Source organism: Bombina bombina, chromosome 2 (genome assembly GCF_027579735.1).
Source record: "Bombina bombina isolate aBomBom1 chromosome 2, aBomBom1.pri, whole genome shotgun sequence".
In the NCBI taxonomy this organism is placed as follows: domain Eukaryota; kingdom Metazoa; phylum Chordata; class Amphibia; order Anura; family Bombinatoridae; genus Bombina; species Bombina bombina.
The window spans coordinates 179338248-179365496 of record NC_069500.1 but is presented as its reverse complement, the minus strand read 5'-3'; the positions used below and the strand labels follow the sequence as shown (position 1 = coordinate 179365496).

Sequence of the window (27249 nt, the reverse complement as noted above, 5' to 3'; positions counted from 1 at the left end):
TAACATCACAGTAAGAACATAAAATGTTAAAGTTATCTGCAGCGAGCAGCAAAAGAAAGAGGAAGTTGGGGAACGTATTGGACAGTTTATGGAAGCTATGACTCATCCTATTGGTCAATTTTTTCTGTGTTCTCAAAAGTACCCATTTCATTGGTTACTTATGTTTACTATGTTTTATCTTTATTGTTTTAATGTTTGATTCATTCACTTCTGTATCATTACTTTAAAATGCTGCATTAAGTAGTATAAAGAAAGATATGCAAAATAGGAGTCTCTGGTCTTGTAATAAAATTGAAAGAAGGGCGCCTCATGGTGCAGAAACTTTCTAAACCTATATTGATCAGAATATCATAATTCCCAAAAGGGTACAATGAATAAAGCACTATGGATAAGTGCTAATTGAGAAAGCTGGATCTCAACGGCCTCCAGCTGACTGGCTACCTGGGCTTCACAGGCAATCGGGATCCCTCTCAGTGCAGGGCTGACTGGCCTCTTCTGTTTGGCAGATAACCTGGGTTCCACTCAGTTGGAAGGGTTAAAAATTATCCCTATGAATCTGAATCAATCTGAGGTTTTAGAGAGAAAACTGCACCAAATAAAAGTAAAACCTTTTATTCAATCAGGTTAATAAAACATGCAACGCGTTTCTCAGACATGCAAGTCCGTTTCATCAGGCATACTAAAACAATGCAGTGTCTCTATTTATTGACCATATAATGAACCATTGTCAAGGTAACTCATGCAGCTGTGGGTAATAGCATAGTGACCCACACAGCTGCACTCGTTATCATGACAGTTCTTTTTAAAATCTACAAGTCAAGGCAATATACATACCTAAAAATGTGAATGGTCTGAAGCCATTCCATCTAAACAATGTTGGTACAAAACCAGATACATATAACACACAAACCCCAATACTAAACATTCTATAATTAATTATTAATCCATTCATATGTTCCTGATTAATCTGGTTTAGTTTGGTATCGTGACCGCCGGGTGAACTCCTAGCTCAAGAGCTACAATTGGTCCACTCGCGATCATGTGTAATATGTCACATGACTGTTGGGCCCAAAAGGATGGTGGGAATTGTAGTTTGTCTAAGATCTATATTGTCTGTGAATCAAGATAGTCGCATGACAAGCCCCACCTTTGCTGATAAAGCAAGAGCTTTTATCTTTTTTCATTTGTTTCCTGTGAGCTTTTGTTTTGATTTTCAGCAATCCTCTAACACCATCTTTACAGTACTGCTCTGATATTTGTTATTGGTAAATTGGTTTCTACTGTGATTTCAGAAAATAATTGTTTTTTCTCTCAGTACTTTGAATCATCCACCAAACCTTTCCTATTTGCGTAATCCAGTGAGCCACAACATTTATATTAGTGTTTTATGTTCGTGTACATCTGTTTACAAACACCTTTTTAAAGAACACGGTGTGTCTGCCACTACAATATTTTTATTGGTTCCTACATTTCAAATCCATACCTGTAATGATATATTATTAGACATCTTGTAACCTAAAGAGTGTCGCAGAATGGATGGCCCTATTTAAGGCTTCAAGCTGGGTTACTCTGTTCCTGTCCTGTTTTCACAGATGAACGCTATATTATTTTCTTTACTCTGTACAATAAAATAATTATTTATTCCCATCCCAATATGTGTTTAGCTTTGTTTGATCGGATGCGAGCAGATCAAAAGAAGTTTGGTAAGGGAGCATGGGAATCTGCAGTGGAACGTGTAGAAAAATTACAGTATGGAGTTTCTAAAGAAACACTGCAACTGATGCGAGCAAAAGAAATCTGTTTGGAGCAAAAGAAACATGCACTGAAAGATCAGGTAACTGTTTATATATTGCTTTTTCTGAAATAAAACCTGTAATTGCTTCTTATGTTGGATGTAGGAAACAATGCAAGTTTATAATGTGGAAGTGTTTTTTCATTTAGATACACTTTTCACTGTGTGAATGAAAAAGTATTATTTAACCTTGAAAGGGTGGAAACTTCAAATGAAAGTAGCTTCATAGAAATAAAAAAAATAATAAAACACAAACTTTTCATTTATCTAAAATATGTTTCTTTGCATTCCAAATCTTCCTTGGCTTAAGTAACTACAAAGTACACCAAATTAGTTATGATGAATAGAAAAATTAACAGACTCTCAGCTTTTAATAGATTCTGGCTACTAGATTTTAAAAACAATTATCAAGATCTGATATAGAATAAATTTTGTTTTTACTTTGAAACCAGGGTGTTTAGCCTGCATACTGTGAGACTCTTTAGACCTGTATCTCTGGTAGTACAATTCCAGACTTAAAGGGACACTAAACCCCACATTTTTCTTTCATGATTCAGGTACAGAATACAATTTTATACAACATTGCAATTTACTTATATTATCTAATTTGCTTCAATCTATATATATCCTTTGTTGAAGAAATAGCAATGCACATGGGTGAGTGTCAGGGTGCCAGGAATCAGACTGAGACGAGAAGTGCAAAAATAATAAATAATAAAAAGTCCACAAGTCAAATAACAAGCCAGGAGTCAAAACCAGAGCTGGTAGTCAGACGAGCCGAGTCAGGAGCCAAAGCGAATAGTCGGACGAGCCGGAATCAGGAACAAGGAAACAGCAGAGTCAGGAACAAGGCAGGGATCAGGAACCAGGAAGGACGTCAAGCAGCCAGGTAAAACACAGGATCTCTCACAAACAGGTCTTAGACAACGCAAGGGCAAAGCATACTGAACAGAAGCCCTTTAAATAATAAGTGATGACATCACAATTCTGAGACCTCATCCTGTCTCACATGGATGATGCACAACAGTCTGGCCATAAAAGGAAGTGCAGGCAATGAGCAGCATCCCCCACAATGCACCAAGACAGGAAGAGAGGTGAGTAAAATGGCTGCCAGCAGCACATGGCAAACACAACAGGGAAAAAACCCTGACGGTACCCTCCCCTCAACGACCCCTCCCCCGCGGGAGGACAAAAAGGCTATTGGTGAAACGAGCATGGAAGGCACGGAGGAGGGCAGGAGCATGAACATAAGAGGGAACCCAAGAACGCTCCTCCGGACCGTAGCCCCTCCATTGAGCCAAATACTGTACACGGCCCCTGGACATACGAGAGTCAATAATGCTGCTGACCTCATACTCCTCATGGTTGTCAACAAGGATAGGATGGGGACGAGGCAACACAGTGGTAAACCGATTACAAACCAATGGTTTCAAGAGGGAGACATGAAAAACATTGAAGATGCGCATAGCAGGAGGAAGGTCAAGAGCGTAAGCCACAGGATTAACCCGTCGGAGTATTCGAAAAGGGCCAACATAACTGGGAGCCAATTTATTGGAAGGCACACAAAGGTTCAAGTTGCGGGAGGACAGCCAGACTCTCTCACCAACCTGGTAGGAAGGTGCGGGGAGACGCCTACGATCAGCCTGGAACTTTTGGCGCTGCATAGAACGATGAAGGCAATCCTTAATCTGCACCCACGTGGAACGGAGATGCTCCTCCAAAGCCGGAATACCCTGAGACATGAATGAATCGGGCAACAAGGATGGTTGAAACCCATAATTCGCCATGAACGGGGATAACTTGGAGGAAGCATTAATAGCACTATTACGAGCAAACTCTGCCCAAGGTAACAGTTCAGACCAATTATTGTGGTGATCTGAGACATAGCAATGGAGGAACTGTTCCAGAGCTTAATTAGACCGTTCCGCAGCCCCATTGGATTGAGGGTGATATGCCGAGGAGAAGGAAAGCTGGATCCCCATTTGAGCACAAAAGGAACGCCAAAATCTGGAGACAAACTGGCTACCCCGGTCCGACACTATCTCCTTGGGTAACCCATGTAAACGGAAGACCTCCCGGGCAAAAATTGAAGCAAGCTCCTGAGCGGTAGGCAGCTTCATCAAGGGAATGCAATGTGACATTTTAGAAAAAACGGTCAACCACCATAAGGATAACAGTATTGCCATTGGAAACAGGGAGCTCGACAATGAAGTCCATGGAAAGATGTGTCCAAGGACGCTCACCATTAGCAATAGGTTGAAGAAGACCCACAGGAAGACGTTGAGGAGTCTTATTCTGTGCACAAACTGAGCAGGAGGCAACATACACAGCAACATCAGAACGAAGACCTGGCCACCAGAATTGTCGAGTGACAGACCAAATCATTTAGTTCTTGCCTGGGTGACCTGCGGCTTTAGGATAGTGGTAAGTGTGCAAAAGTTTAGTTTGAAGATTCTCAGGAACAAAACACTTACCACTAGATTTCTCAGGAGGTGAATTGGTTTGTGCAGCCAGGATCTCCTCCCCCAAGGGAGAAGTCAAATTAGTACGTATGGTAGACAAAATATGGTCAGGAGGTATAACAGGAGTAGGTACAGACTCCTCCTTGGACAGAGGCGAAAATTGTCGAGAGAGGGCATCAGCCCTAACATTCTTACTACCAGACAGGTAGGAGACCACATAATTAAACCGAGACAAAAATAGCGCCCATCTGGCCTGTCGGGGCGACAAACGTTTTGCTTCAGATAGATAAGTTAAATTCTTGTGGTCAGTAAGAATGAGCACTGGCACGCTAGTACCCTCAAGAAGATGCCTCCATTCCTTAAGTGCCAAAATTCTAGCCAGTAATTCCCTGTCGCCAATTTCATAATTACACTCCGCTGGAGACAATTTCCTAGAAAAGAAACCACACAGATGCAAAAAACCGTCAGGCGTAGGACGTTGAGACAAGAGGGCACCTACTCCAGTCTCAGACGCATCGACCTCAAGAACGAAAGGCAAGACAGGGTTAGGATGAGCCAGAACTGGAGCGGCAGCAAAGGCAGTATTAAGACTATCAAAGGCCTTAATGACAGTAGGTGACCAATGGAGTGGATCATTCTCTTTACGGGTCATGTCTGTGATAGGTTTGACCAAGGAAGAAAAGTTTTTAATAAACTTTCTATAGTAATTGGCGAACCCCAAAAAACGTTGAATAGACCAAAGACCAACTGGGTGAGGCCACTTCAGAACTGCAGATAACTTGTCAGGATCCATGGAGAACCCTGCAACGGAGATAGCATAACCTAGGAAGGTTACTTGAGTCTGATGGAACTCACATTTCTCGAGTTTACAAAACAGGCCGTTCTCACGTAGTCTCTGAAGTACCCGTGTAACATCAGAACGATGAGCCTCAAGTGTGGGTGAGTGTATGAGGATGTCGTCTAAGTACTCCACTGTTGCAACATATCTCGTAGGACATCATTAATAAATTCCTGGAAAACAGCAGGAGCATTACATAGGCCAAAGGGCATTACAAGATACTCATAATGCCCGCTCCTGGTGTTAAATGCTGTTTTCCATTCGTGGCCCTCCTTAATCTTAACGAGATTGTATGCTCCTCTCAAATCAAGTTTAGTAAAGACCGTAGCTCCCTTGAGGCGGTCAAAGAGTTTCGTAATAAGCGGAATAGGGTAAGCATTCTTAATGGCAAGAAGATTAAGACCCCTATAATCGATACATGGTCTTAACCCGCCACCCTTTTTCTTCACAAAGAAGAAGCCAGCCCCTGCAGGAGAGCAGGATTTGCAGATGATCCCCCGCGACAAAGCATCGGCAACATACTCCTCCGTAGCACAATTCTCTGCAACAGACAGAGGGTACACCCGGCCCCGAGGAGGAATGGCTCCGGGTTGCAGGTCTATGGCACAATCGTAAGACTGGTGAGGAGGCAACGTACCGGCACGCACCTTGTCAAACACGTCTAGGAACTCTTGGTACTCCTCTGGCAATTGAGATACCGAAGAAGTGCACAAGACTTTAACTGGTTTCCCAAGACAAGTTGAAATACATTGCGGGGACCATGACAAAATTTCGGACCTGCGCCAGTCGAGACTGGGATTGTGCTTTTGGAGCCAGGGATAACCCAGAACAACCGTAAAATGCGGAGAGTTTATCACCTGGAACTGGAGGGTTTCAAAATGGAGAGCCCCAACAGCCATGGACAACGGAGCAGTTTCGTGAGTAACGAGTGTGGGCTGAAGTGGCCTGCCATCAATGGCCTCAATAGCAAGCGGAACGGACCGAGGCAAAACAGGAATGGAGTGCTTTGATACAAAAGCACCGTCAATGGAATAGCCCGCAGCACCGGAGTCAACAAGAGCCTGGGTGACTATGGAGGAGTCCACCCAGGAAAGGACAACCGTGACCAAAGGTTTCTCCTTAAGCGGTTCCGGGGACGAGGATAAACCACCCAAGGTCTGTCCCCGACAGGACCTTAGGTGTGAGCGTTTCCCGGCCGTGTAGGACAAGACTTCAAAAGGTGGCCCTGTAACCCACAATAGAGGCAGAGCCCCTCCCTCCTCCTAAAGGCCTTCTCCGCTGTGGAGAGACGCGTGAATCCCAGCTGCATCAGCGCAGCAGTACCTGGTGACTCGGGACCAGGAGGCATGGGAGGAGAGGGAGGCATGGGTGGGAACAAACACGTAGGAGACAATGGAACAGGAGGCTTCCGCAAGCGCTCCTTGAAAGAGGGCCTCTCTCTAAGTCTGATGTCAATTAGGATCAAAAAAAGACACCAATGCCTCGAGATCCTCTGGTAAATCTCTGGCAGCAACTTCGTCTTTGATCGCATCAGAGAGCCCATGAAAGAAGGCGGCAACAAGGGCTTCATTGTTCAAACCTACCTCTGCGGCAAGCGTACGGAACTCAATAGCATACTGAGCAACAGATCTTGTACCTTGCTGAATGGACATGAGTCGTTTAGCAGCAGAGGAGGAGCGAGCCGGAACATCAAATACCCTTCGAAAGGAGGCCACAAATTCAGGGTAATTTGAAATCACAGGTTTATTAGTCTCCCACAAGGGATTAGCCCAGGCAAGAGCTGTGTCAGAGAGTAACGAGATGAGAAATCCCACCTTAGCTCTGTCAGAGGGAAACACCTGAGGTAACATCTCAAAGTAAATGCCCACCTGGTTCAAAAACCCTCTGCACTGAATAGGATCGCCTCCATATCGCTGAGGTAGAGGTGCAGAACCGGACATGCTCCTGGTAGGCATAGGTGCAGCAGCGGAAACAGGAGCAGCCATAACTTGCGGGACACTTTGGTCCAAATGTGCACTGCGAGTCGGCAGGGTTTGCAGGGCTAGTGCAAATTGATCCAAGCGGTGATCCTGTTCATCCATCCTGGAAATGATGGCAGGTAAAGGTGGATTATTAGCACCATCAGGATTCATGGGCCTTGCGTAATGTCAGGGTGCCAGGAATCAGATTGAGACGAGAAGTGCAAAAATAATCACACCTTTATTAATAGCAAAAAATAATAAAAAGTCCACAAGTCAAATAACAAGCCAGGAGTCAAAACCAGAGCTGGTAGTCAGACGAGCCGAGTCAGGAGCCAAAGCGAATAGTCAGATGAGCCGGAATCAGGAACAAGGAAAACAGCAGAGTCAGGAACAAGCCAGGGATCAGGAACCAGGAAGGACGTCAGGCAGCCAGGTAAAACACAGGATCTCTCACAAACAGGTCTGAGACAACGCAAGGGCAAAGCATACTGAACAGAGGCCCTTTAAATAATAAGTGATGACATCACAATTCTGAGACCGCATCCTGTCTCACATGGATGATGCACAACAGTCTGGCCATAAAAGGAAGTGCAGGCAATGAGCAGCATCCCCCACAATGCACCAAGACAGGAAGAGAGGTGAGTAAAATGGCTGCCAGCAGCACATGGCAAACACAACAGGGAAAAAACCCTGACAGTGAGCCAATCACACAAGATATTGATGTGCACCCACCAATCAGCTACTAAGCCTTTCTAGATATGCTTTTCAGCATATGATATCAAGAGAATGAAGCAAATTAGATAATAGAAGTAATTAAGGAAGTTGTTTAAAATTGCATACTCTTCCTAAATCATGAAAGAAAAAAAATTGTGTTTCATGTACCTTTAAATAAAATCAAGGATGGGATGTTAACCAAGTGTCTTAAACTCTAGACAGACTACTGTCCATGTACATTATTCCCACATTCTGAATTTCTGGTGTGATTATCCACTGAGTTTTATACATTTGTTAGTGTACATGAACTACATAGCAAAAGACAGCACAAGCAGAAGTATACTGGTTTTAGCTGCAAGCACCATTGAAATGAAGCACTGGATGTGCTCTTTCATTTTGACAATTAGTATCATAAGGTTATTATTTAAACTGTTCATTTAGATATAAACTTTTTTGTAAACAAAATAAGTGCAAAAGTAGTTTGTTCCTTTTGAAATGAACATAACTAATTCCAGTTAAACCAGTTGGATATCCAATTCTTGGAAAAAGCCTAGCTCTTCCAAAGAGAGAACACAATCTTACAATCCCCTACTTAATAGCTTATTTTCTTGGAAGCAGATAATTTTTATGGGACATGAATTTAAAATGATACCTACATTTGGCAAGCAACAAAATTTGACAGGTATGTTTTCCCCCCCCACAAATACTGAAAGATCCTATAAAGGATTATGTTTCTAGTCATGTAATAAAAGATCTAATGCACATCAAGTTATTGGTCAAATTCCAAAATAGAACTCTGGCAAATTTTTTATTCATCCTTTTGTTGTCCTTAAAAAAGGAAGTCTGTACGATTCCATTTTGGAATAGGAAAATATCAACATGTTTTGAAGATTTTGTGTATGAAATAGTCTCCTTGGTATGTCATGGAAACTCTATAAACAATTCACTTTGTGACCTCCACAAATCTGAAGGATACACCTGTTTTTTTTGTTTTTGTTTTTTTTACTAAATTGTGAAACAGAGCTGTTTTTATAGCATATAAAGGAGTAAGAGTATGTGAGAGAACTCAATGTATGTTTGCCAATAAATTAATTTCTTCATAGGAAAAATGGCATGCTCCAATACACTCATTCATGTATGTCCTAGTTGTAGTCTGTATTTTCTGAGCCATTATGTGACAGTTAAGTTTCTACTCCTCTCTACAAAATGCATACTAGTTTTGTTATTTGTGAACTAATGCTAGCTAGAAGCCGAGAGGTTGTCAGAATGCTATGTGAATTAATTTATCAGTAGACAAATCTTATGTTTTCTCTTTCAATCTATATCTCATTTAAAATATGAAAAGTAAAAGTTTGGAATTAAATAATTATAATTGTGTTTGGTAAACACAGGGAAAACATTACCTTTTATTTAGTGTGATTTTGTTAAATGTGACACATGATATATTTGTGGTTTTGCTTTTTAGATGCAGCGACTAGAGGGTGGTACTGAAGCTATACCGGTATTGGATCAATTAGAAACTGACTATTATGATCATCAACTCCAGCTATATGAAGTTCAGTTTGAGATTTTGAAGTGTGAAGAGCTGCTGCTGACATCGCAACTTGAAAGCATCAAAAGACAAATATCAGGTGTGTTCTGCTAGTGTGTTCAATAGGAGCTAATTTTTATAAATGTATTTGTGTGTGTGTGTGTATATATATATGTATGTGTATATATATATGTGTGTGTGTGTGTGTGTATGTATATATATATATATATATATATATATATATATATATATATATATATTTTTTTTTTTTTTTTCAAAGTCAGTCAGCATAAGTAGCAGGAACCAGGGTGCCAGTCTGTCCTCAATAATAGTAATCTCCAATGAAATGACTGCACTCACCGGATTAGAAGAGATAAAAAAATAATTTTTATTCAAAACCGAGTTAAAAACAGGGAAAGTCCATAATGTTTCCACACACACACACAGACACACACAGACACACACAGACACACACACACACATATATATATATATATATATATATATATATATATATATAGTGTAAATACATTAAAATACCACGTTTTTTAATTTTGAGGAGGCGAAAAGTGAGATTAAAATCCTCCACTCCCAGCTAATGAGTGATAAAAACCACAGAACGGTTTAAAGGGAATCTGCCTAAAAGCAGACTGAAGTAAAAATGTGAGTCATTGAGAACCTAATTTGCATTTCTTACCCAGAATCTTTGCTGTATTGGCAACAATGTATCCAGATGTTTCATCCTTACTTGATTTATCCTCTTGCTAACAGGAAGTGGCAAAGAGCACCACAGCAGAGCTTTTACATAGCTCCTCCCCTAACTCCTCCCCCAGTCATTCTCTTTGCCTATGCTAGTAATAGGAAGGGTAAAGTGATAGTGGTGATAAAATGATAGTTTTATTTTCTTCAATCAAGATGTTTTTTATTTTGAATGGTACCGGTGAGTACTATTTGGCTCAGGGGGGATATGGAAGAAGATTTCCCCCTGAATTTGATGATTTTAGCAGCAGTTACTAAGATCAATATGGTTCCCACAGATCTGAAGGTAATATGGGAAAATTCTTCAGTGTGGGGAACAGTCTAATGCAGCAAGCAGCATTTAAGGTATGTTTCAGCCTTTTTACTTCTGAGGAGATTTAATATATCAGAACTGGCTGATTGGGTTCCTCATAGTGGGAACAGGGTAAGCAGTAGTCCTATATGCAAAAGGGTGTTACTGTACTCCTGGGTGTTTGTTTTCTAATACTTATACAACTCAAAGGCAGCATATAATTAAGACACTGGGATATATTACTAATTTTTTATTATATATCTAAACAAAAGTATGGCTTTTATTGTGTTTTGGGGACCACATGGCAGTTTAAAACCGTTTTACATGAGGTAGTTTAAATTTCAGTGCGACGTCCATTGTGGGCGGGGCCTATTTTCGCGCCTCAGATGCGCAGTTTACACTGAAGGAGACAGCAGACATTTGCTCCGGTTGGGCCCTATCTGTGTTCTATACTATCCGGATTGTTGTTGATTCATTTGGCAGTGTTCTGGGGCAGGTAGGCGCCACAGCAGAGCTGTGGCGAGGGGCAGGGGTCCTTATTTAGCAAAGTGTAATTTTTATGCTTAAATGTTCCTCTAAAGTGTAAAATTCTGCTATTGCTTTTGTCATGCAATAATTTTTGGCAACTCTACATTTATAATCATAGTTTTTTTTGAACGTTTATAGACTTCTTAGTGTGTTTGGAAAAAATTGTGCGCTTTTATTTCCTAAAGGCGCAGTACCGTTTTTTTTAGAAAATTAATTTTTTTTCAATAAATAAAGTATTCACCAACTGTTGTGGTTATTAACAATTTTTTTAACATGTCTGACATTGAGGAAACTCATTGCTCTATGTGTTTAGAAGCCATTGTGGAAACCCCTCTTACATTGTGTACCTCTTGTACTGATAGAGCCTTACATTGTAAGGAACATATTTTAGGAAATGAAAGTATGTCTAAGGATGATTCTCATTCTGAAGAGAATCAGGATATGCCATGTAATTTTCCTCAAGTGTCCCAACCTTTAACACCCACACAAGTGACACCTAGTACATCTAGTGCGTCTAATTCTTTTACTTTGCAAGATATGGCTGCAGTTATGTCAACTACTCTCACTGAGGTATTATCTAAACTGCCAGGTTTGCAGGGTAAACGCAGTAGGCCAGGTATTAACGTAAATACTGAACCCTCTGATGCTTTAGTAGCCATTTCCGATGTACCCTCACAATGCTCTGAATTGGGTGTTAGGGAATTATTGTCTGAGGGAGAAATTTCAGATTCAGGGAATATGTTACCTCAGACAGAAGAACTTAGCGTCCTTTAAATTTAAACTTGAACACCTTCACCTTTTACTCGGGGAGGTCCTTGCGACTCTGGATGATTGTGAACCTATTACAATTCCTCCAGAAAAATTGTGTAAGATGGATAAATATCTAGAAGTTCCTACTTACACTGATGTTTTTTCGGTTCCCAAAAGAATTTCGGAAATTGTTAGAAAGGAATGGGATAGACCAGGTATACCGTTCTCTCCCCCTCCTAATTTTAAGAAAATGTTTCCCATATCAGATTCCATTAAGGACTCTTGGCAAACGGTCCCTAAGGTGGAGGGAGCAATATCTACTCTAGCTAAGCGTACAACTATACCTCTTGAAGACAGTTGTGCTTTCAAAGACCCTATGGATAAAAAATTAGAGGGTCTTCTAAAGAAATTATTTATTCACCAGGGTTTCTTGTTTCAACCTGCTGCCTGCATTGTTCCAGTAACTAAAGCGGCGGCTTTCTGGTTTGACGCCCTTGAGGAGTCTCTGAAAGTAGAGACGCCCCTAGACAACATTTTGGACAGAATTAAAGCTCTCAAACTAGCTAATTCTTTTATCACAGATGCTGTTTTTCAGATTACTAAATTAGCAGCAAAAAATGCAGGCTTTGCCATATTGGCGCGCAGAGCGCTATGGTTAAAATCGTGGTCTGCTGATGTATCATCAAAGTCTAAACTGTTAACTATTCCTTTCAAGGGTAAGACCCTGTTCGGCCCTGAATTGAAGGAAATCATTGCTGACATTACTGGAGGTAAAGGCCACGCCCTACCTCAAGACAAACCTCTTAGGATGAAGGGTAAACAAAATAATTTTTGTTCCTTTCGAAATTTCAGAGGAGTACCCTCTGCTTCCCCTTCCATCAATAAGCAGGAAGGAAATTTTGCTCAATCCAAGTCTGTCTGGAGACCTAATCAGACCTGGAATAAGGGTAAACAAGCCAAAAAGCCAGATGCTGCTACAAAGACAGCATGAAGGGGCAGCCCCCGATCCGGGACCGGATCTAGTAGGGGGCAGACTTTCTCTCTTTGCTCAGGCTTGGGCAAGGGATGTGCAGGATCCCTGGGCATTAGAAATTGTAACCCAGGGGTATCAACTGGAATTCAAAAAATTTCCCCCAAGAGGGAGATTTCAGCTTTCACGTTGGTCTGTAGACCAGACAAAAAGAGAGGCGTTCTTACACTGTGTAAAAGACCTCTATTCCATGGGAGTAATTTGTCCAGTTCCAAAACTGGAACAGGGACAGGGGTTTTACCTTTTCTTGGTTCCCAAAAAAGAGGGAACTTTCAGACCTATTTTGGATTTAAAGTGTCTAAACAAATTTCTCAGGGTCCCACCGTTCAAGATGGAGACTATATGAACAATATTACCAATGATCCAGGAGGGTCAATACATGACCACCGTGGACCTAAAGGATGCATACCTTCACATTCCTATCCACAAGGATCATCATCAGTTTCTAAGGTTTGCCTTTCTGGACAAGCATTATCAGTTCGTGGCCCTTCCCTTCGGGTTGGCCACAGCTCCCAGAATCTTCACAAAGGTGCTAGGGTCCCTTCTAGCGGTTCTCAGGCCGCGGGGCATAGCAGTGGCGCTCTATCTGGACGATATTTTGGTTCAGGCGTCAACTTATCATCTGACCAGATCTCACACAGACATCGTGTTGTCATTTCTAAGAACTCACGGTTGGAAAGTGAATATAGAAAAGAGTTCACTTGTTCCACAAACGAGAGTTCCATTCTTGGGAACTCTGATAGACTCTGCAGACATGAAAATATTTCTAACAGAGGTCAGAAAATCAAAGATTCTAAATACTTGCCGAGCTCTTCAGTCTATTCTTATATTCCATTCTGATGAGTTGGTTTTGCGTACTAAACCTGGATTCCTTCCTAAGGTTGTTTAAAATAAGAATATTAATCAGGAAATTGTTGTTCCTTCCTTGTGTCCTACTCCTTCTAACAAGGAAATCTATTACATAACTTGGATGTGGTCCGTGCTTTGAAGTTTTACTTACAAACGACCAAGGATTTCAGACAAATATCCTCTCTTTTTGTTGTTTATTCTGGAAAGCGTAGGGGTCAAAAAGCTACGGCTACCTCTCTCTCTTTTTGGCTGAAAAGCATCATCCGCCTGACATATGAGACTGCTGGACAGCAGCCTCCTGAAAAAATGATGGCTCATTCTACTAAAGCTGTGGCTTCCACATGGGCTTTCAAAAACGATGCTTCTGTTGAACTGCGACTTGGTCCTCCCTTCATACTTTTTCCAAATTTTGATACTTTTGCTTCTTCTGATGCTATTTTTGGGAGAAAGGTTCTTCAAGCAGTGGTGCCTTCCGTTTAGGTTCCTGTCTTGTCCCTCCCTTTCATCCATGTCCTAAAGCTTTGGTATTGGTATCCCACAAGTAAGGATGAAACCCGTGGACTCGGCATATCTTGTAAATGAAAAGGAAATTTATGCTTACCTGATAAAGTGATTTCTTTTACGATATGCCGAGTCCACGGCCCGCCCTGTCATTTTAAAACAGGATTTATTTTATTTTTTCAAAACTTCAGTCACCTCTGCACCTTTTAGCTTTTCCTTTCTCTTCCTTTCTCTTCCTATACCTTCGGTCGAATGACTGGGGGGAGGAGTTAGGGGAGAAGCTATGTAACAGCTCTGCTGTGGTGCTCTTTGCCACTTTCTGTTAGCAGGTGGATAAATCCCACAAGTAAGGATGAAACCTGTTGACTCGGCATATCGTAAAAGAAATCAATTTATCGGGTAAGCATAAATTTCCTTTTTTTGTATATTTAGAGCTAAACCTAAACCAACAAAACTAGGATTTTGTGGCTTGATCATTACATGTTTTGTCATTGTAGTTTTCAGTTTCAAAAACAACTATATTCCTATAAGATACTTATTAGGTCACATGCCCCTTGCAAAGAGGGCCTGGACACAACTGAACCACATCCCGTTATCTTTTACAAATTAAGTTTGCTTACTAGAGCCTCATTCTAGTTCTGTCCATTTTAGGATAAATATATCTAGGTCCTTCTTACCAGGTAAGAATATGGGGTGAAGGCTTTTTGCTTACTTTTCTACTGCTGTGCTGCTCCTCTCGCTGGTTTTCTGGTCACTGTAAAGGCTCCCCCACAAGGCATGCAGTTGGTTGTACTACCCACATGACAAAGGCTTCAGATGTGGGCTCCACCATCCTTCCCAGAATTAAAAGGATAGGAAAGTAAAAAATAAACTTGCATGATTCAGGTAGAGCATGTCATTTTAAGACACTTAAGTTCAATTCTATTTTCAAATGTGCTTTGTTCTCTTGTTAGCCCTTGTTGAAAAAGAATATGCACATATCCTACACTAGTTAGAGCTAGCTGGTGATTGGTGCCTGCACACATTTGTCTCTTGTGATTGGCTAACTAGATTTGTTCAGCTAGCTGCCAGTAGTGCAATGCTTTTCCTTCAGCAAAGGATAACAGGACAATAAAACACATTTGATAATAGAAGTAAATTGTAAGGTTGTTTAAAATGGTATGTTCTATACAAAACATGAAATAAAATTGTGGGGTTTCATGTCCCTTTAATTAAGGACATGGGGTTAGAGTTCTTTTTTACTTTAGGAACACAGGTTTTATAAGACTCCTACCTTTTTCTACAGACACTGCTTTTAATAGCTTTCATTAAAATCATCATCATGAGAGAAGAGATGATTTGCACCTGAATAGCAAAAGGTAATCTATCAACCTCACAGTGATGTCTCCACGTAAGCATTTTATGCAGAGGACCAGCCTACTACACTCCATTAAGAACAAATCATTAAGCGTTGACTGTTCTTAGAATGGGTTATAAGTTTGAAGTTCCTTCCATTATCTTCACACAACTTTACCAATTGATCCTCTTGAGCAATTCAAGCTTACTTCAGAGACTTTCTTTCATGAACATTTTATTCAGGAAATACTTGCATCCAAGCAGGCTTTTCACTCTCACCTTATTCTCATAAAAAAAAAGATAGCTCTTGTAGACCAGTACTATATCTAAGAGCACTGAGCCAATTCATTACTTCAAATATATTCAAGATGTAAACTTTGTAATTAATCATAAGTGCCAGCAGATGATATTTTAAAGACACCTATTTACACAATCCTATTGTTCAACGCCAATTTTAGTAACAGGTTTACTGTGGGGGCACACATTATTCTTAGTTTCAGGCCCTCATACACTTATAGCAGAAATTCACAGGGGTATATTAATTTTGCAGTAACATTCAGCAGCATAGCATATCATCAATTTGGGTAAAAGTTAATTCTTAGCATTCAAGCAAATGTTTTATCTTAGCATACTGGAATACTTTCTGTACCCCATCAGAGGATCCAAGATTTAGTTTCCTATCTGTCAAGTCTCAAGAGCTGCAGAATTGTCACAGCAAGGGCTTGGATGCACTTCGCCTGCAAACTAGCCTCTACCATACATGCTGGAACCCCGTTGGATAGAGCTAATGAGGTTCCAGCAAGCAAAAAATTGAATCTTCCCTTCAATATTCTCTAAAGATTGGCTGTTTATCAAGCACTTTCAGATGATAGTCTTAACCAGTCAAGGTGTTTTCCAACAACAGGACAGCAGTCTCCTGTATCCACTTTTAATGGATAACAAATAGTTCAGTAGACCTACAGGAAGTAAATTATTTTTTTTAACGTTACTGCTGTTTATCATCCAGCCTAGTTTAATCTGCAGGTGGATTATCTCACTACATCTCATTTTCTGTCAGCAGAGTGGCAACTGAACAGGGAGATTTTTCTTTCCATAATCAGAAGATTTCCATCCTCTCATTCATTGGGGACAGATTTCTTCCTCCAAAATTGAGACTTTACAGACTAAAGAAGGAAAAATAAACCTTTATTGTTTTACGTCTATTCTGGACGTTTGGAGTCAGGCTCCTATTTTTGTCCAGTTTTTCCCTTTCCAGTCTTCTTAAATTAGTTCCACATTCAAGTTCTGCTGCTCTCCCTTGTGACTTGCCTTTTTTGTATTTTGATATCCATCTAGCCTGCCAGTTAAATCAGTCACACCATGATTTCTGATATTGAAGACAGCATTTCTCTTGTAAGATGTATCGAGTCCACGGATTCATCCATACTTGTGGGATATTCTCCTTCCCTACAGGAAGTGGCAGAGAGAGCACCCACAGCAGAGCTGTCTATATAGCTCCTCCCCTAGCTCCACCCCCAGTCATTCTCTCTGCCTTCTTAACTGCTAGGAAGGGCAAAGTGAGTGTGGTGACAAAAATGTTAGTTTTTATTTTCTCAAGCAAAAGTTTGTTACTTTAAATGGTACCGGTGTGTACTATTTACTCTCTGGCAGAAAAAGGATGAAGATTTCTGCAAGGAGGATGATGATCTTAGCATTTTGTAACTAAGATCCACTGCTGTTATCACAAGGGCTGAAGAGTACAGGAAAACTTCAGTTGGGGGAACAGTTTGCAGACTAAACTGCATTAAGGTATGTTCAGTCTATTTTTTTCTAGACAGACTGTGTTATTTCTAGAAAAGGCTGGCAATATCCCCATGAGGGAAAGGTAAGCTGTATTCAGTAAAAGAGGAATCCAAGCTTGCATAAAGGGCTCATAGTTACTGGTGACACTAATAGGAAAAAACGTTTTGGTTTAATTACAAATAAAACGTTTTTTGAGGGACTTGTTTTTTGTGGCTTGTTTAAGGGTTATTAACCCACATGGCTAGTTTAAGAAACACTCTGTGGTTTTTTTTTAGGCCCCATAGCATCGAGTGAGGTGGGAGGGGCCTATTTTCAGTTGCACAGTTTATTTACCTCAGAAGCATCCAGCTACTTCTAAATTGTTGAACATCCCTTTCAAAGGAAAGACCCTATTCGGGCCTGCACTGAAAGAAATTATTTCAGACATCGCTGGAGGGAAAGGCCATGCCCTCCCTCAGGATAAAACAAATAAGATGAGGACCCAACAAAATAATTTTTGTTCCTTTCGGAACTTCAAGGGTGGTCCCGCTTCAGCTTCCCCTGCAGCAAAACAAGAGGGGAATTCTGTCCAATCCAAGTTAGTCTGGAGACCTAACCAGGCTTGGAACAAAGGTAAACAGGCCAAGAAGCCTGCTGCTGCCTCTAAGACAGCATGAAGGGGTAGCCCCCGATCCGGGACCGAATCTAGTAGGGGGCAGACTCTCTCTCTCTTTGCTCAGGCTTGGGCAAGAGATGTTCACGATTCCTGGGCTTTAGAAATTGTGTCTCAGGGATTTCTTCTGGACTTCAAAGACTCCCCCCCCCCCCCCCCCAGGGGGAGATTTCACATTTCTCAATTGTCTGCAAAACCAGACAAAGAGAGAGGCGTTCTTACGCTGTGTAGAAGATCTACATACAATGGGAGTGATTCGCCCAGTTCCAAGAGCGGAACAAGGGCTAGGTTTTTACTCCAACCTGTTTGTGGTTCCCAAAAAAGAGGGAACTTTCAGACCAATCTTGGATCTCAAAATTCTAAACAAATTCCTCAGAGTACCATCATTCAAGATGGAGACTATTCGGACTATTCTTCCTCTGATCCAGGAGGGTCAATATATGACTACCGTGGACTTAAAGGATGCGTATCTACACATCCCTATTCACAGAGATCATCATCAATTCCTCAGATTCGCGTTTCTGGACAGACATTGCCAGTTTGTGGCCCTTCCCTTCGGGTTGGCCACGGCTCCCAGAATTTTCACAAAGGTGCTAGGGTCCCTTTTGGCGGTTCTAAGACCGCGGGGTATAGCAGTGGCGCCTTATCTAGACGACATCTTAATTCAGTCATCGACTTTCCAGCTAGCCAAGTCTCACACGGACATCGTGTTGGCTTTTCTGAGATCTCACGGGTGGAAGGTGAACATAAGAGTTCTCTCGTCCCTCTCACAAGAAGTTTCCTTCCTAGGGACTCTGATAGACTCGGTAGAAATAAAAATATTTATGACGGAGGTCAGAAAATCAAAACTTTTATTCACTTGCCAAGCTCTTCATTCCATTCCTCGGCCATCAGTGGCTCAGTGTATGGAGGTAATCTGACTTATGTTAGCGGCAATGGACATAGTTCCTTATGCCCGCCTACACCTCAGACCACTGCAACTATGCAGTGGAATGGGGATTATGCAGATTTATCTCCTCAACTGAATCTGGACCAAGAGACCAGAGATTCTCTTCTCTGGTGTTTGTCTCAGGACCACCTGTCTCAGGGAATATGTTTCCGCAGGCCAGAGTGGCTAATAGTAACGACAGATGCCAGCCTGCTATGCTGGGGTGCAGTCTGGAAATCCCTGAAAGCACAGGGCTTATGGTCTCGGGAGGAATCTCTCCTCCCGATAAACATTCTAGTACTGAGAGCGATATTCAATGCGCTTCAGGCGTGGCCTCCACTAGCTGCGGCCAAATTCATCAGATTTCAGTCAGACAACATCACGACTGTAGCCTATATCAATCATTAAGGAGGAACACGGAGTTCTCTAGCGATGATGGAGGTAACCAAAATTATCCGATGGGCGGAGGATCACTCTTGCCATCTCTCAGGAATCCATATCCCAGGGGTAGAGAACTGGGAGGCGGATTTCCTAAGTCGTCAGACTTTTCATCCGGGGGAAGTGGGAGCTCCATCCGGAGGTATTTGCCCAGCTGACTCAGCTATGGGGCACACCAGAATTGGATCTGATGGCGTCCCGACAGAACGCCAAACTTCCGCGTTACGGGTCCAGGTCCCGGGATCCCCAGGCGGTACTGATAGATGCTCTAGCAGTGCCCTGGTCCTTCGATCTGGCTTATGTATTTCCACCGTTTCCTCTCCTCCCACGTCTGGTTGCCAGAATCAAGCAGGAGAGAGCTTCGGTGATTCTGATTGCGCCTGCGTGGCAACGCAGGACTTGGTATGCAGACCTAGTGGACATGTCATCTGTTCCCCCGTGGACTCTGCCAATGAGGCAGGACCTTCTAATCCAAGGTCCATTCACGCATCCAAATCTGATTTCTCTGCGTCTTACTGCTTGGAGATTGAACGCCTGATTCTATCAAAGCGTGGTTTCTCTGAGTCGGTCATTGATACCCTGATTCAGGCTAGAAAGCCTGTCACCAGGAAAATCTATCATAAGATTTGGCGCAAATATCTTTGTTGGTGTGAATCCAAGGGTTACTCATGGAGTAAGATTAGGATTCCTAGAATTTTGTCTTTTCTCCAAGAAGGATTGGAGAAGGGATTATCAGCTAGTTCCTTAAAGGGACAAATATATGCTTTGTCTATTCTTTTACACAAACGTCTGGCAGATGTCCCAGATGTTCAAGCGTTTAGTCAGGCATTGGTCAGGATCAAGTCTGTATTTAAGCCTGTTGCTCCGCCATGGAGCCTAAACTTGGTTCTTAAAGTTCTTCAAGGGGTTCCGTTTGAACCTATGCATTCCATAGATATTAAGCTTCTATCTTGGAAAGTTTTGTTTTTAGTAGCTATCTCTTCGGCTCGAAGAGTTTCTGAGTTATCTGCTTTACAGTGTGACTCACATTATCTTATTTTCCATGCAGATAAGGTGGTTTTATGTACCAAACCTGGATTCCTTCCTAAGGTTGTTTCTAATAGGAATATCAATCAGGAAATTGTTTTTCCTTCGCTGTTTCCTAATCCTTCTTCAAAGAAGGAACGTCTGTTGCACAATCTTGATGTGATTCGTGCTTTAAAGTTCTACTTACAAGCAACCAAAGATTTCCTTCAAACATCTTCATTGTTTGTTGTCTATTCTGGTAAGCGGAGAGGTCAAAAGGCTAAGGCTACCTCTCTTTCTTTTTGGATGCAAAGCATCATCCGTATGGCTTATGAGACTGCTGGCCAGCAGCCTCCTGAAAGAATTACTGCTCATTCTACTAGAGCAGTGGCTTCCACATGGGCTTTTAAAAATTATGCTTCTGTTGAACAGATTTGTAAGGCGGCGACTTGGTCTTCGCTTCATACTTTTTCCAAATTTTCCAAATTCGATTCTTCTGCTTCTTCGGAGGCTTTTTTTGGGAGAAAGGTTCTACAAGCAGTGGTGCTTTCCGTTTAAGGAACCTGTCTTGTCCCTCCCTTCATCCGTGTCCTAACGCTTTGGTATTGGTATCCCACAAGTATGGATGAATCCGTGGACTCGATACATCTTACAAGAGAAAACAGAATTTATGCTTACCTGATAAATTTCTTTCTCTTGTGATGTATCGAGTCCACGGCCCGCCCTGTCTATTTAAGACAGGTAGTATATTTTTATTTAAAAAACTTCAGTCACCACTGCACCCTATAGTTTCTCCTTTTTCTTCCTACCCTTCGGTCGAATGACTGGGGGGTGGAGCTAGGGCAGGAGCTATATAGACAGCTCTGCTGTGGGTGCTCTCTCTGCCACTTCCTGTAGGGAAGGAGAATATCCCACAAGTATGGATGAATCCATGGACTCGATACATCACAAGAGAAAGAAATTTATCAGATACGCATAAATTCAGTTTTTTAGTTGCTATAACCTCAGGAAAACGTGATTGAACTTCAAGCAGGATTAGTTGATGAACCCTACTTGGTCCTACATACTATATTCTAATGCCTTCAAAAGGTATTATATTACTTTCATTCCTCTATGTATATTGTTTTGCCCACCTTTTGTTCACATGACAAATTAGTAGGAGGGACCACTATACAAGTGGATGTGGTCAGGTGGCTTCCTTATTATGTGGACACACCAACGTATGGAGAAAGATAAACCATCTATTCATTACTTCTCAGGGATCGCACAAGGGTCAGCTTCCTAAGAAAACTACAATTTCTTTATGAATTGTACAGTGCAATACCGATGTTTATCAGACAAAAAAAAATTCCGGTTTCTGATGAATCTCACAAAGGGCTATTTCAACTTCATGGACTCTGAAGAATGACACGTCTTTGTTGGATTTTGGCCAAGCAGCTGTTTGAAAGGCCACTCGTACCTGTTTGTCTTACTACAAGCTGAATGTTCAACAGTCATTAATTGTATTGCTTTGCATTCATCTAACCTGGTAAATATTTGCTAAAAAGGGCAAGATTACTAGCAATTAAGACCAAAATATGGTGACGCCAGTTTTTAGTCGAATCAAGCAAACGCATATACGGCGCAGCACACAAGTTACGCCCGTAGATTTTACACTTTGCACACAGTTTTTAATCCCATAGACTAACATAAAACGGGCGTAGCAAGTCAGTATCTCATATGCAGCGCAAGAACTTACACAGCGCAGAATTGATATATTCTACTCCATTTTCATCTCGCCACACATAGGCAGGTGCAGCAACCCTTGTGCAGTGTTAAAAAGCACCGTAACTCCCTGGAAGGCCTAACAAACACCTAACGCATGCGCAATGACATACATATCAGCCGTAAAATCTCAAAAAGTTAAATCTTTTCTGAGCACTTTATTATTACAATCAGTATCCTCCCTCTGCAAGTGTGTGTAACCAATCACAAACAGCACAACCTCTCACCTGCAGCATTAAAACACCTGACATTGCACACCCTCATTAGCCACCATGTTTCCCCTGCTTTATTTGCAATAGTTGAACAGACAGCATCGTGAGGCGCAAGGGGTGCTGGAAGGCCTACAAGCCCCTGCTGCTGCACTACCTGCTGTGAAGGATAGACCTGTTGCTGCTGTGGAGGATAGATATGTAAATAAACAGAAATTATATGTACCTATGTTTATAATAATATTGTATGTAAGATACATTGATCTTCAAACTGAATATTACAAATATTCCCCTTGATACACAAATATGTGATGTGAGTAGGAGTCCAATAATATTTCATTAAGATGATATTACTTGTTTTGTATTTGAATTTCAACACGTGTCATATCATTCTTGGCTTTTCGGATGAGGGAGCTGATGTGCCTGTAGTGGATTGCATTGCTTGCCTTGTTCTAGCAGATTCTGGTGTTTCTGCTGGTGTGCTGGTGAAAGATGATAGGTTTGAGGCAGTGTCCTGTGTAAAGTGCTTCACCAACGCACCCAAAAGCTGATTTTGCTCTCTCCATCTATTTTCCATCTGCATATCAGACAGAATTCGCATCATCTGTGACTGGTTTTGCACACTTGCACTTAACGATACTGCCATGTCTCTCTGCAGCTCTATGCTTCTTCTGTGTAACCTCTCTGTGCCTCTGAAGAACCTCTCAGTGCCTCTGAAGAAACTCTCTTGGCCACTGTGTAACCTCTCTGTGCTTGTGATGAGCCTCCTCTGGATTATCTTGTATTCTTAACCCAGGGGAGAATACAATGCATCCACAGACTGTTGATCAACAGGGCTGGCAGATGGTAGAGGGCCACAGTGTTGGTGAACATGTGATGCTGCTGGACGTGCTTCTGCTTCTGGAGGTTGGACAGATGCTTCTTCGGGAGGTTGGACAGATGCTTCTTCTGGAGGTTGGACAGATGCTTCTTCTCGAGGTGGAAGAGATGCTTCTGCTGAACTCATATGTAAGAAAGCTGCTGCTGCTGTAGTTTCCTCAGAAGATGGTGGAGCTCGTCCGATGGTCTAGGTCGTCCTATGTTAGCAGATGTTGTAGGTCTCACAGACTATTCATATTGCCACTGTGGACAAGTGTGCGACCACTCAGAGCCTTCAATAGCCACATCCTGTCTCCTTGGGTAATTCACATGACTTATTTGAGACCTTGATTGTGTTGGGGAGGTGGGATATACCTGTACCCTTTGTGGGCGTGTTGACTCACCCTCAAAACCAAAGGTGGTATATTCCTCTGGCCATGAATGTTCCCAGGTGTCCTATTGTAAAGTTCGTGGCATCACTTCCGGCTCCTCTATAAAATCCAGCTAACCATGCTCCTGCCTGGGAGCCCATTGTTCCAGTTGTTGCCTGTAGAATTATGGTGGTGGTGGTGGTTGTGGTATGGCAGAAGGCCCTGACGGTTGGACATAGGGTGCTTTTCGTGTCCTTGACACAGGTGGTTCTGTGGAGGAGTTAAAGGATGAGAGGGATTAGTATAGTCAGATATATGTACATGTGGGCATACAATTTTTTTGGTCTGTGAGTGATTTTGAATAGAATCATTACACAGGGATGTGTTTCCTACAATAGTTATGTGTACATGTCAATGATGAAATACTGTGTACTTTAACCCCTTAACGACATGCGTCATACAGGGTACGTCTTGCACAAACTGGTCTTTAAAGTCCAGCGACGTACCCTGTACGACGTTGGGGATTAAAGCGTCTGGAAGCGATCCTGATCGCTTCCAGCCACTCTACAGTTATTGCAGTGATGCCTCGATATCGAGGCATCCTGCAATAACATTTTTCCCCCATCTGATGCAGAGAGAGCCACTCTGTGGCCCTCTTTGCACCGGCATTGATGGCCGCAATCGTTGGTGGGTGGGCGGCCATCGATGGATGACTGAAGAGAGAGGGGGCGGGATCGAGGGCAGGGTTGTCGGGGGCGCGCACAGGCGGGCGGTGGGCGGGCGCGTGCACGGGGAGGGAGCGAGTGGGAACTGTTACACTACAGAAAAATGTGGATCAATAAGTGGGAGAAAGGGGTTCGGAACACAAAATGATAATTGTAAGGGATCTGGGAGGGGGTGGTGATTGTTCTATGGGGAGGGAAGCTACACTACAGAAAGAAAGAAAAAAAGGTATTTTATTTTAAACTGGGTACTGGCAGACAGCTGCCAGTACCCAAGATGGCTCCCAGTAAGGTAGAGGGGGAAGGTTAGAGAGCTGTTTGGGGGGGATCAGGGAGGTTGGGGGCTAAGGGGGATCCTACACAGCAGCATATGCAAATATGCTATACAATTATTATTATTTTTTTTTTAAAATATACCTTTTTATTTTAGTACTGGCAGACTTTCTGCCAGTACTTAAGATGGCTGGGACAATTGTGGGATGGGGGAGGGAAGAGAGCTGTTTGGGAAGGATCCTGGGGTGTGATGTGTCAGGTGGGAGGCTGATCTCTACGCTAAAGCTAAAATTAACCCTGCAAGCTCCCTACAAGCTACCTAATTAACCCCTGCACTGCTGGGCATAATACGTGTGGTGCGCAGCGGCATTTAGCGTTCTTATAATTACCAAAAAGCAACGCCAAAGCCATATATGTCTACTATTTCTGAACAAAGGGGATCCCAGAGAAGCATTTACAATCATTTATGCCATATTTACAAAAGTTGTTTGTAAATAATTTCAGTAAGAAACCTAAAATTGTGAAAAATTTTACTTTTTTTTTAATTTGATCGCATTTAGCGGTGAAATGGTAGCATGAACTATACCAAGATGGGCCTAGATCAATACTTGGGGTTGTCTACTACACTAAAGATAAAATTAACCCTAGACGCTCTCTACATGCTCCCTAATTAACCCCTTCACTTCTGGGCATAATACACGTGTGATGCGCAGTGGCATTTAGCGGCCTTCTAATTACCAAAAAGCAATCCCAAAGTCATATATGTCTGCTATTTCTGAACAAAGGGGATCCCAGAGAAGCATTTACAACCATTTATGCCATAATTGCACAAGTTGTTTGAAAATAATTTCAGTGAGAAACCTAGTTTGTGAAAATATTTGTGAAAAAGTGAACTTTTTTTTTTATTTGATCGCATTTGGCGGTGAAATGGTGGCATGAAATATACCAAAATGGGCCTAGATCAATACTTTGGGTTGTCTTCTAAAAAAAAATATATACATGTCAAGGGATATTCAGGGATTCCTGAAAGATATCAGTGCCCCAATGTAACGCGCTAATTTTGAAAAAATTGGTATGGAAATAGCAAAGTGCTACTTGTATTTATTGCCCTATAACTTGCAAAAAAAGCAAAGAACGTTTAAACATTGGGTATTTCTAAATTCAGGATAAAATTTAGAAACTATTTAGCATGGGTGTTTTTGGTGGTTGTAGATGTGTAACAGATTTTGGGGGTCAAAGTTAGAAAAAGTGTTTTTTTTCCATTTTTTCCTCATATTTTATCATTTTTTTCATAGTAAATGATAAAATATGATGAAAATAATGGTATCTTCAGAAAGTCCATTTAATGGCGAGAAAAACGGTATATAATATGTGTGGGTACAGTAAATGAGTAAGAGGAAAATTACAGCTAAACACAAACAAACACCGCAGAAATGTAAAAATAGCCCTGATCCTTCAGGGAAAGAAATTGAAAAATGGCTTTGTCCTTAAGGGGTTAAGTAACAATATAATCACACAATTTACTTTTAGCTTGATCTAGGCACAGAACCCCAATATTTAAGCTAAATGCATTGTGATGGCTATAGTGTCCATTTAAGACTCTACATGTGGCTTGTGGCCTGTGTTACTATGAGACGTGTTAGTATTTCAATATTCAAGATCACATCATGAATGGCATTGTGTTATATAGTAGTAATGTACAGTCAAATTGTATATGTTTTGGTTAGTACTTCAACTCCCATGCTCCTCATCATGTCCATGAATTGCAATTATATGTAACACAAGTGTATGGGATGTTACTCACCAGCATGATGTGCTGCTGTTGAAACCCCTGCGTCACGAGCCCCTGGATTTCCCTAGACTGCTGTGGTACTCGGGGATCTGCGGATCATCTCCTGCCATGCGTTGTACTCAATTGTGAGTTCTGGGCCACCGTCTGTACCCCTCTGGTGGACTGCTTCCTGTTCCATCTCTTCCTTGAGACGCCTCTTGAAGTAATTCCACCGTTTTTTAAGGCCCTCAACAGTCCTCCTCTTCTCAGACACACTGTTCATAGCATCTTCTACCACCAGCCATGCACTCTTTCTTCTTTTTGCACTGCCTTTACCCTTCTCCGTGCTTAATATGTCACCATAATTATCCATGATGGTCTGGACTAGGGCAACATTTTCATCAAAGGAGAAGTTGGGACATCTCATTCTCTCCTCATCCGTGGCCACTTGGCTTCCTCCCTGAGATGTCCCCCCCCCACTTCTGTCCCTCTCCTTGATGTGCCTGGTCTCTGGGGATTCTCTCATCCCTTCTGGCTCTCCCTCTCCCCACTCCACTTTCTCCTTGTCGGGGGGCCTACTGCTCCCCCTATCCTGACACTCCTCTCCCCTCCTCCCTACCTCTCCCTGCCATTCTAATACTACTCACATCACACACACTCCCAGTCACTCAAACACAAGCTCACTCACACACAATCACAAAGAAGCACTCTTCCCATCACCCTGTAAAAAACAAAACAAAATGTGTGATGTGTTAGAAAATAAGTGTGGTGTTAGAAAATCAACTACTAGTACACTTAGTGATACCGGGCGTCACTAGGGTACTTGTAAGAGGCGCCTAGAGGCAAGTAAAATTGCCACAATAAGGGAATAGGTGAAAAGTAAAATATTGAAATAACTAAATGGTTCAATGGACCAATGATAATACAACGGCAATATGTGAAAATATAGATATACAATGGAGAGTAACAATAACCATAAGGCAGGTATATGAATATATGTAAATAAACTTTAGAGTCCAATAAGTAATTGGTTACAAAAGTGCTCTTTTATATACGGATCCAAAGGTTTAAAGAAGATGAGATATATCCAGGAAATATAGCCCGCTCCTCCAGGGTGTCTTGCCACAACACAGG

At 41.9% G+C, this 27249-nt stretch overlaps 1 protein-coding gene across 1 annotated transcript in view; it reads left to right on the top strand.

Annotated features, from left to right (window-relative positions):
- JMY (junction mediating and regulatory protein, p53 cofactor) overlaps positions 1–27249 on the top strand; it is a 469755-nt gene that overhangs the window by 194318 nt on the left and 248188 nt on the right. Inside the window, exons 4-5 of the mRNA XM_053701369.1 lie at positions 1665–1834; positions 9233–9398. Coding sequence (XP_053557344.1) covers positions 1665–1834; positions 9233–9398 — 336 coding nt within the window. The remainder of the gene's footprint in view (positions 1–1664; positions 1835–9232; positions 9399–27249) is intronic.